Source organism: Alosa pseudoharengus, unplaced genomic scaffold, assembly GCF_046254945.1.
Source record: "Alosa pseudoharengus isolate Yale_2024_CS ecotype anadromous, Long Island Sound unplaced genomic scaffold, YU_APseudo_1.1 YU_APseudo_1.1_scf_9, whole genome shotgun sequence".
Lineage (NCBI taxonomy): Eukaryota > Metazoa > Chordata > Actinopteri > Clupeiformes > Clupeidae > Alosa > Alosa pseudoharengus.
Genome location: NW_027468881.1, coordinates 11,329,016 through 11,340,681, shown reverse-complemented (window position 1 = coordinate 11,340,681; position 11,666 = coordinate 11,329,016). Strand labels below are relative to the sequence as shown.

Sequence of the window (11,666 nt, the reverse complement as noted above, 5' to 3'; positions counted from 1 at the left end):
AGTTGCTTTGCCGTAATTGCATTCAACATAACATAACCAAATGTTGTAGTACATTTCTGTCACTTTAGCATTCCCTTCGAATAATCGCATTATCCTTACAGTCTTCTTGGGGCACCCTTCCATCCTTCACAACCATAGACTGTAACAAGATTATCTCGAGACGTTTGAGAAGTTCCAGAAACGTCCAGCAAGCGGGTGGTTCGTGTGTATCAGGGACTGTTAGTTCCCACCCACTTTTCCTCCACAGTCCATTCAGTCGGAATCCCCGAGTTGCTATCTCCGAAAAAAATTGTCGTCCCAAAGACCTGACTATCTATTTATTACCAAGATATGTAAGTATCAACGTTGACGTGTGTTAAATAGAAAACACAATGATGGATACCCGCGCTCATGTGATGTGATAACTGGACAAATTGTTGGTTGCTGTGCAAGTAGGCTAGTCTGCACACTTGTTAGTTAGCGAACGGGTGAAATGAAAGGCGGGAGGGTAACGTGAGCTAACGCAAGGCATCGGAATTTAGTGAGCGCTACTGTTAGCTAGTAAGGCCCTGGCGCATACTTTGTCAGCATGTATGTGTGCTTACTATGATGAATCGCATATCATTTAGAAGGAAATAGTACACGTGTGTTCACTAGGCGCCTGTGTTCGATACAAAACTAGCTAGTGCAAAAGGAATGGCTAACATTAGCTTATAGTATTCTAAGATGATCTTGCTAGCCAGTATTTGGCTTGTCTGCAGAGGCATGGGTTGAGGTAGCCTGTCTAATGTAGCTAGCTAACGTTAGCTAGTTCTAGCGTTGCAAAGTCATACTTAAGAGAACCGTAGCGTTAGCCAGATTACTTAGACACCATCATCGGCCATCAAGTCTAGTTATATGGATGTGAACACTAACTTAAGTTAGATTGAACGTCTGTGACAATAAAGGTAGCATTGCGACAACTACAACATTCTACCTGCATCTTAGCATGCTATCCTATTAGCGTATTCGGCAGGCAAAGCATGTCAGCCTAGTGGCGAATGAATGAGGTAATGTTAACGTTAATGGTCGCATGTCGGTTTACGGACGAGATGGCTTTAATGGGGCCGAGTTGGGTGGCAATAAATTACAACATTAATTCAGAATATATCCCAAGTTTTGAAAGTTGTCCAATAAAACCAATATAATTACCGTAACACGAGCTTGAAATCGGTCATTGTTGGATACTGTTGTCAAGGATTAACTAGCTAGTGAGCTATGCTCCATGTTAATTTACTAGCTAACGTAGCATGCTAGTACTATCGCTAGATTCCCAAATGGCTAGTGTGTGCTTGTGCACCTGCAAGAAGTGTCATTAGCTAGCCATGAGCTAGCAAACGGCTTTGCTAGGGACTTTTTGTTAGAAACTGACGTGTTGGTGGTATTTATTAGTTGTAGTACTACAATAGTTGGGACTGTTGGTTATCCGATATTAGGGTAGCCTTAGGTAGTTATCTTGCTAGCTATCACACATGGCATTATCCTATGTTTGATAACGTTATATAGATACATGAGTATTTTATAATGTGAATATTTACCGTTATTGATGTAGCACTAAGCCTCCATGGGTTATGTAGTGCGAACTGGAATGGTTTCTGAACCATAGTTTTTGGTTTCTCGTGTCCTTTTTCCTAAATGTTTCCAGCCTGTGTAATCACATACAATGGACATATGTTGGACAGCTTCAGCCTGCTTAAGATTTCTCAGTAACAAGGAGACTCCATGGATTAGCTTGAGCGCAATATGATAGTCATTGTAGTGGTAAATTGATGCAGGACCTTTGTCTCACCTGTGTAGGCCACCTGTCAAGTACAGATGGCCAATGACTTTCTTTTACTGTGCCTACTAAGATCAGTGATGCCTTTAATTTCGGTGCTCTTTACTGTGTTTAAGTCATTCGCAGCTGACATTCTGCTCTCTACATCCGTTGATTGATAGTGCTCTTTCTTGGCCCTTGAAAACTTAACAGGCATCCAGCAACTGCCAAGTGGTATGACAGACGGGACTGTGTCTTCATCGAGTTCTGCGTTGCTGACAGCAAGAATGTTGAAGTGAATTTTGAAAAGTCAAAGTTTGGTTTTAGGTAAATTGACATTTAAATACAGTTTTTGAAACAAACACATGTGGGTAATGCCCTTATGTCCTTATGTGCTTAAGACGTTGTCATCAAATACAGTGTGTGGTCTAATGTTTTCGATTAAGTCTCAGTTACAACTATCTTCCTCATTCTGCACTTTAGTTGTCTAGGTGGGACTGACAGTGTGAAGCATTCAAATGAAGTTGACCTGTTTGAAGCTATCGATCAAAATGTAAGTTGAATCGAAATTAAAAATCCTTTTGAATCAAAACAAAACTAGCCTATATGGTCTTACTTATTGAATATAGTAATTTCATTGAATACATATTTCTTGTTCACAGGAATCCAAACATAAACGTACAGATCGGTCAGTGTTGTGCTGTTTACGAAAAGTTGAGGCTGGGAAGAAATGGCCAAGATTAACAAAAGAAAAAGCCAAGGTAACTGCCTACCATCAGATGAAACCTTGCATTGTAGATTGTTAGTTTGCACTTGATTTTTAACATGGCAGGTAAAACATAATTGCTTTCAAATACTTCAGCCAGAAAAGGTAGGATAATTGTGGTTCATAATTTCCAGCTGAATTGGCTCAGTGTGGACTTTAACAACTGGAGAGACTGGGAGGATGACTCAGATGAGGAACTTGACAATTTTGACCGTTTCTCAGAGGTGAGCATACAGATTCTTGGGTTTAAATGTATGGTTTAACATATACTTCTCAGCAAAGTTCAGACATTGATTAGATTGTTGGCACAAGAGGTTCACATTATGTGCATAGCATACTGGAGTCTCTTTCAATACCTTTAGGCATACTGAATATACATAAGAAGTAGACATAGACAGATCAGATGGAGATCGATTACTTTATTCATCCACAAAGGGAAATTATGGTGCAGCATAGATTACATAGTTTAAACACCTTTAAAAGGTATAATATACTGTAATTACTTTCATATGATTTTTGAACACATGTTGGAACAGGTAGAGAAAATACTCATTTCAGAAGTTAATGAATTTTGAAATGTTGCTTCACGGTACAAATTAAACTAGTCTCTGCATTTAAAATAGTTAAATATTTTAGTATTGTGGGTTTATGTATGAATTGAAAGTTAAAGGGGAGCTATGCAGTTTTATTAGCTTAATTTACCTTAACTAAACAGCTTCGAAGTCATTGGAATGGTTATATGACTTTTTTCGGGTTGAATGGTGGCCGACTCGCTTCCCCCTAGTGCCTGTGAGTGGGAAACCACCCTTGCAACTTTGGGCCTTCCGGCCGACAGCCTCAGAGACAGAGTCTCGCAGCTATAGCTCGCAGCCTTGCAATGTCACGAATTGCTTTACTGCACTACACACATACATGCCACCGGCTAGAACAAGGTAGCAATGGAGTTTCTCAGACATTCGTCATGGCAGAGACAGCGAAAAGAAGCAGAAAGCGAGTAAACCGTTGTCGGAGGAACAGGGAAAGAGGAAACGGCAGACTGACCGATTGAGTAGTGTCGTAAATCATTTACTCTGAAGCTGTAGGGGGAGCTCTGCAGAGAAACCTGCGAGCAAAAACCGAGAAAACAGCGAAGAAATTGCCAAAACGGCATAGTTTCTCTTTAAACTATTATCAGAAAATGAATCTCTTGGCTTTAGGGTTGGAATGTGTACTTGTCATAGGAGGCGTCTGACACTAGGGGGTGCCAGAATCACATTTGTTGTCACTATGACACAGGCCCTGTCAAACCTGGCATTATGGTCGAATCTTGACCACTTCAGACGACTAATGCCAGGTGTGTACGCACCCGGATCCGATCAGAGATTTGATCACAAAAAATATTTTTGGAGGTGGTTCAGGACATCTGTCATTGGATAGTACTTGTAATGTGAACAGGAATGCGTCCTGGGTCTCATTTGAAACTGCCTACTCAATTGATGACCCCTGCATAACGTGCCAAGTGACTCACGTTAAGTTAAAGCCACAAACTAAAACATGCTTTCTTAATGTAAGATCAATATGCATAATAAAGAAACAATCAGACACGATATAGCTATCTTTCAACAAAGAATAATCCGCAGAGAAATTATATAAGATACTTAAAGAATCCTTGATAGTTTAAAATTAGATAAGCCCCAATTTGAGAGTGCGTTAAAAATGACCCCAGAACCCCACTATTTCGATTCAGTGGCTTTCAGTGTACGCATCCTGTACGTTCGATCCGATCAGAGAGTTGATCACAAAAAACACATTGATAAGTGGTTCAGAATGCATTCGGCTAGATAGTGTTTGTAATATGAACAGACATGTGTTCTGGGCCACATTTGAAACTGCCTACTCAATTGATTAACCTGCATAACATGCTCCAATGGCTTATATTAAAGTTGCACACTAAACCTTACTTATAAAATTAATACGCAAAATAACCAAACATTCAGACATGGCCGATATAGCTGAGCGTAAGCGTTAAATATAGCTGAGCGTAAGCGTTAATTAATCACATCTAGCAGATTTCATTTAACTTTACACATTTACACATAGCAACGTGAAATAGCCTGAACACCTGAATGTAGGCTACATCTTTTGATATGAAAATGTGGATTTTCTCATTGACCTTCTGAATGCCATTTAAATCCAGAAAGAACACAAACCAGTCTTTTGATTTTGAAAACGTAAGCAAGGTTAACTGAATAGTGAATGGCCTACAGTAAAATTATGTGTCCTCACATAGCCTAACAAAGAGTTTACTTAAATGTAATTTCACTTTTGCTTTTTTTGAGGATTGTTTATGAAGAGTCAAGACATGTTTGACGTGTGTAGATTCATAATTTTAAACCCACTGTTGAGAAAGAAAGTTTCAATGGCAGCTGCTTCATAATATAAATGTATTTATGCAAACAAAGCTGTAGACTGACACCTGCAATTTCTAATACAGTAGAGAGACTGGCATAACAATACCAGCCACCATTAGAAACGAACCAGAGACAGGAGAATATGCACAATCATTTCTGCTCAACAATAATGCAGGCGTCTGCGCAAGTGTATGGATGACTTCGGTCAAGTTGGAAAGAAATGGACAGATTCCCACGAAGTAGGCTATGAGAAGATGACTTTTCAGTTAAAACTGAAGGTGCACAGTCTGTAAGCTCCAATATCCAAAGTTTGATGGGGGAAAAAACATAAAGCCGTATCAGCATATTAAGCACCAAATTTTATACTGTAATGCTAATTTTTAACATTCTGTGTAACATGCATGTATTTAGAACTAGGCCTACTGCCGACATTGAGCAATATGCTGTTTCATCTTGTAGTTTGTAGTGGCGCTCAAACTTAAAGTGTAATAGTGTTAATTTCGTCAAACGAGACGAGAGGAAATATGTTCGTCAACGACCTTTTTTTTCATGACTAAGACGAGACGATGACGAGACTGCAGTAATGTCCTGAAACACTGACTAAGACTATCTTAAGATGCGTTATTGTTGACGAAAAAGACGAGACTAAAATGTTTTGCATGAAATAAAAACTAAGATAAAATCTGTCTTCATTTTCGTCTACAAAATGAGAAGACAGAATATCTAGCTGTTACGTTTTCAAAATATTCCAAATGAGTTCATACGCAACAGCTTTCCTGTAGGCTAGTCTACGTGCTGTTGCTGCAACCCTGTGGCTGCAACACGAAACTACATGGAACAAGAACACTGGAGATTTCTGCCAGAGTTAGCAAGATAACTACCTAAGCTTTATGCCACAATGCTACATAGCCAGAAGTTGAAGCTTCTCTCATACAAATTAACATCTCCCAGAATGTCCATACGAAAATGTTCATCATGTAATGTCAACTATTTAACTAGTTAGACTGATGATGCAAAGTTTGCTAGCAAGTAAGCTAATATGGAAAGTTCGCTAGCAAGTTAGCTATGGCTAAGATGGAGAGTCTGTTTGGGGAATGTGTTGTGTTTGGGCGCATATCGCCATCTAGCGAGGCGTAGTAAAACATTAATACTTTGGCCTACGACAGTGTTTCTCAACAAACTTTTTCAGTTTCAGGAACACTTAACTAACCCTAGCTAAAAAAAAAAAAATTAGACCTACTTCAACAGTAGCCTATAAGTAGTCTACACAATAGGCTTACTCACTGAACCACCTTGCTTATTGTCTTTGCACTTTGCTTATTGTGTGGATTCATACTGTATGATTTAAACTGGCATATCTTACATAGACAGTGTTGCAGAACTGTTTTTACATACAAGTTCGTTCAATATTGCAAACAACTCATCTATATTATATTTTACCACGTCTGCTCGCGCACCACTTGGGATAGCTTGCGGACCACCAGTGATCCCCGGACCACACTTTGAGAAACACTGGTCTACGAATATGACAGTGGTCCAGTCAAATCTTTTACTGTCTATGGTCAAATCCCAACCGAGCTATAACAGTAGCTCGACTTACCTGTGCATGTAAACATACTGACTGACAAAAAATCAGAATGAGTAATTATAACAGATGAGTAGCCCTGTGGACACACAATATTGTTGGAAAATTGAGATGTGTGAAACACTATTTGACTCAAATGGTAATCAGAAATAATTTGTTATAACAAAAAGACTAAAATGTGTTGACTAAAACTGACTAAGACTAAGATACTTTTAGTTTTCTTTTGACTAAAACTAGACTAAAATGACGAGACTTTTAGTCGACTAAAACTTGATTAACAAAAATGATATTTGAATGACTAAATATGACAGACTAAAAAGGACATTTAGTCACAAGACTAAGACTAAATTAAAAATAGGTGACAAAATTAACACTAAAGTGTAAGTTCCGTGTAAAATGACCCATAGCCCTGTTGTATAAGCTCACCACATGCGGCCCATTGGAAAAAGAATGAGACATTTGGGACAACATAGGCCAAGTTATGGACAGCCAGCTTAAAGCAGACCCATGGGGCAGTGAGGAGTTGCTTTCAGTTTCAGTTTTGATGCCCCATGGGTCTGCTTTAAGCTGCCCGTCCATAACTTGGCCTATGTTGTCCCAAATTGTCTCATTCTTTTTCCTATGGGCTGCATGTGATGAGCTTAAACAGGACTATGAGTCAATTTACACTGAACTTACACTTTAATACAGCCCTCTGAAGTGCTTAGCTGGGAAAGTGCTTAAGTCAGTGGCAGAATGTGAATTGTATACATAAGAAACGCCTGGATTTTGGAGTAGCTCCTCCCAAAGCGCTTCACTGGCTCCATGGTGCGTAAATGACTGATGTAAGTGAAGAGCAGAATGTGCGCAGGAAAATTGCATGGATAGTTGCACACATGGGAGAATTTGCCCCTAAGATCATTTCCTACTATGTGTGCACGGGCCCATAATCAAAGAACTTGAATTGCTCCAATATTGGCCATAATGTTTACAGATGATGAACACCATGGGTGGCGAGGATGGAATGCCAGACCTAGATGGAGTAGAGGAAGTAAGTTACTTATTGAGTGATTTTTAACCTGTTTGCTTTCTCAAGTCTCATAAATCATGACCTGCAATATCTCCTTGATTTTAAGACATGCATGTTTGCTGTTGGTAGCCATAGCTACCCATAAGTAGGCAGCAGAGTTTTACAATTTGTTCTATAATTTTCCCCATCTAGGAAGACAGTGCAGACAGTGATGATGAAAGTAAGTATTATTCATCCATTGGATTTTAATTGTGATGATGATTGTGTAGACTAGTGCATATTGGAATTTTTAAAACATTTGGTGTCTCCTTCCAGAAATGCCAGACTTGGAATAAAGCTGCTCAGGAACCTTTAATCAAAACAATGGGAGAGTCATGACTGAACAGTTCACAATCTGGAAAAGAGGGGAAGACTAGATTAAGTGGACAAATCTTTTATCACCATAGACTCTGCTTGCAGGTCCCTCTCTAAACTCACCCATGGCTCCACTGAAGGTTGATATGCATACTGTTGTACAGCGCTCGTCACAATGATACTGTACTTGCTTATTTTTTCATCTGTTTTAACTTGTTCTGTTGTACTATGAACTATGAATTCTCTTAATCCTATTCTTAAGTACGGCACAGTACGTTGTACAGTTTTTCATCTTGTAAGCAATACAAAATGAATTGCAAGGAAATATAATATTTTTGTCCACACCCTCATTGTTCAGTTGTCAATATGATTATGTAGGACTTAAATGGCCACCAAGGGCCTTTTAATGTACAAAGAAATGTGTCCGTAACAGTAGTGCTATTGGATATGCTGCCTTAAGTATGTTATCTCAAAACTTCTGTTAAACTAAGTATCCCCTTGTAGTATATAACTACCTAGTGCATTACATATGTCCCCCTTTAAAAAACAAACTGGAACACCGCCCTGTAAGAATAGTGTATAAATATTGCAGTTTGTCATGCTATTTGGAACTTTAACCCCACTTGTCCCTCCTTGCATAACTTGTATAGCGTGTCTCCTTGCTGTTAATCATACCCTTGAAGTCACACACAATGTATATCATTTCATACACAAAGTGGATACTGGGTTCTATTTAATAGTTCCCCCACACACTGGGTGTTTTCCTTGTAAGTGTAAATGTTGTAGAGTAAGGCAGGACTCGGATGAAGCAGAACTATTAACATTATATTGACCAAATTATATTTGCACTGTTCGTTCAATGCAAGTGTGGAACAGGGATTACAATAGGTTAGTCTGAAGTATGTGTGTCAACCTGTCAGTGTCACTGGCTATATAAAACATTGGGGAAATCTGTTTTTTTTTTTTTAAGAAAAGGATTGTCAACATCTTTCTAATAAACTGTTAAAGACGTGCCCATGTGACTTAATTGCACAGGATGATCATATTTGAAGGTAAGAATTAGATAAAATGGTAGACTCCCCAGTAGATGGGGATAGCTAATGGAAAAACACTAGAAATATTAATCTGAATTTAAGTCAGATTCTTAATTGACCTGGAAAGGTAATACGTGTATGCTATCCAGTTGCAGCAATTTGAGCAATACCTTAATGAGTAGGCTATTTCCAAATGAGTGATACCATACTTGGCATGTACTTTTTCTTAGATGTAAAACTTGACGCTGGTTTGATCTGGATCCGTGTTCCAATGATCTACTCTCACGATCGTAAGGGGCCGTTTCTCCGTGCTTTGTCTTACAACGTCCTGCTGAAAATGCCAAGTCGGATAGTCATATGGTCACTTCATGTTCTTGATAATGTGACCCGGGTATGAAATGACCTTATCCGACCAAATCGTGTGGCGTAAACTGTTTCAGAAATAAGGTTAATTCATGTATTTCATTAGGGTTAAAATACAGTCAGACGGGCATTAAATAAGGCGTTTTATTAGCAGCAATGTAGGCCATGTGTACATTACAATGAGCATGAGCCTACCTCTGAAGGTCTGACAATTCGCCCACTATAGTATAGCCAGATAGACGGGCTCTGGTATAGCCTAGCCTACTGTCCATGATGCGTTAGCTGCAGATGACATCATGTCCGAGCTCTTGACCACCTGCTATCTGAGGAAGCATAATTGCGACAGCTCGACGCACATCCCATAAAACCGTTTTTTTGTTTTGTTTATTTTTTTTTATGTTTTTCGTCCCCTGTGCAAACCACCTTTTATCTGCATGTTCCCTTCGAGAATTCTGGCTAAATGAATCTGCCCTCTGAAATGTCAGTGTAGGCTACTGAAGGGATACAAAACATTTCGATAACGTCGTTATTTTGCCTTTGGTTATTAATTGTGTTTACACGGCAATTTCATAATGCCATATTTTTATGTTCTGCTGCTGAATAGTCTCATGTCCCTTATGTAGCCCGTAATAGCCAAGACCACTTCCTGTAGCCGCATTCTGACCAGACATCCTTTGCGCTCTGATGATTTCGGATTTTGAACGGACGTGTCGTGGGGTCCTAAAGCCTACCTTTGTGTAGACTATAAGGCGTCAACACTTTTATACAAGTTCTGAACGCGTTTGGATGCCAGTTCCCACTACACCTTGGAAGACAGCCTAAGACCACTAACAATCAAGGTTGAAACAAAATTGAAATAATGTAGGCAGCCTACTGCTGAAGGCCTGAGAGGTCAACCGATGGTCCATTTGCTGCAGGCTTACTCAAGCACTTCGCTCAATCAGATTAAGAGTTTTAGGCCCTACTTCTGAGTACAGGGCTGAACAATTAATTGATTTTTAATCGTAATCGCAATTTGTACTTACACAATTAAGTAACATTTGGCAAAGGCAATAATTCCCAATGTTGATTTTTGTCACATCTATCATTTTTATAGGATATCCTCTGTGACAGACTGAAGCTCAGGAATGCTGTGCACTGTGCACTCATGCAATGGCATGTTAAAAAATCAGAAGTGGCCCAATTTAAAGCGGAACATGGAACTCAAGCTTGACTTCAAGCGCAATATGTCCGAAAAAAAATCACCAGGGCTTCAACATTTGGGGAAATTATGAAACTGCAGTATCAAGGGGATGTTGAATTAATAACCTCCTCATTTGGGCCATTTGGGAAAAGTTTTTCAAACTCCCATACGTCACAGATGGGCCTACCATACATACATACATACACATATATGCATACACACACACACACATATATATTTATAAAATAATGCAAATGATCTCAGCTGGCATTCTGTCTATAATATATATATATATTAGGGCTGTCAATCGATTAAACAAAAAATCTAATTAATTACATACTGCTGTGAAAGTATTTTAAATATTTAAATTCAAATGAATCATTGAATAATCAGCATTAGTGACATTAAAGTTCAAAAACTCTTTTATTATTATTTTAATAATGGCCATAATAATCTATGATATGACCTAATATGCTGAGGAAATAAATTCAAAAGTGCTTCGGGAAGAAGTTGTTTTTCACATACAAGGTATTTCAGGCCACAGATATAACCTTTTTAAAAGTAAATATTCCAATCAATGATCTAGGCAGCACATTTTCTTTTCTCTCCTTCATTTTACAGTCTAATGGTTACTGACTACAACAGCTCGGGGTCAAAGGTCATACGGAATCGATTAATCTGCGTTATTTTTTTTAATCAGTTATTTTTTCTCCAATTAATTAATCGAAATTAATCCGTTATTTTGACAGCCCTAATATATATACATACACACACACACACACACACACATATATATATATATATTATAGACAGAATGCCAGCTGAGATCATTTGCATTATTTTATAAATCAGGGCAGCAGTTTTCAGATTACATTATGCTTACATATGTAATTGCAAAATGATTCTTGACAAAGAAATGGCTGATCTTTAATGCAATATCTACATTGCCCATTATCAGCAGCCATTCATCCAGTGTTCCAAAAGCACATTCTGTTTACTAATCTGATGTGCAAACCCTTTTGCAATTATGTGTTTTGTGTCTCCAAACTTTTGACTATATTTATATATACAAATATAAATTGACTACTATATATATGGTGGGTCTTTTAAGAGGGTTCTTAAGGCATATCTGTTCAACATGCACTTAGTTCATTAAGCGCTTCTTATGCGTTATGGTTTGTATAATATTGTTTTATTTTCATTAGGCT

At 38.4% G+C, this 11,666-nt stretch overlaps 1 protein-coding gene across 1 annotated transcript; it reads left to right on the top strand.

Moving 5' to 3' along the window:
• The first annotated feature begins 209 nt into the window (after window positions 1-209).
• On the top strand, window positions 210-8,890 carry ptges3b (prostaglandin E synthase 3b (cytosolic)). Its single transcript, XM_076276018.1, has 8 exons — window positions 210-332; window positions 1,988-2,101; window positions 2,258-2,327; window positions 2,437-2,535; window positions 2,675-2,764; window positions 7,489-7,545; window positions 7,717-7,744; window positions 7,840-8,890. Coding segments are annotated over exons 1-8 (480 nt in total). The 5' UTR covers window positions 210-330; the 3' UTR covers window positions 7,860-8,890.
• The last annotated feature ends 2,776 nt before the right edge of the window (window positions 8,891-11,666 follow it).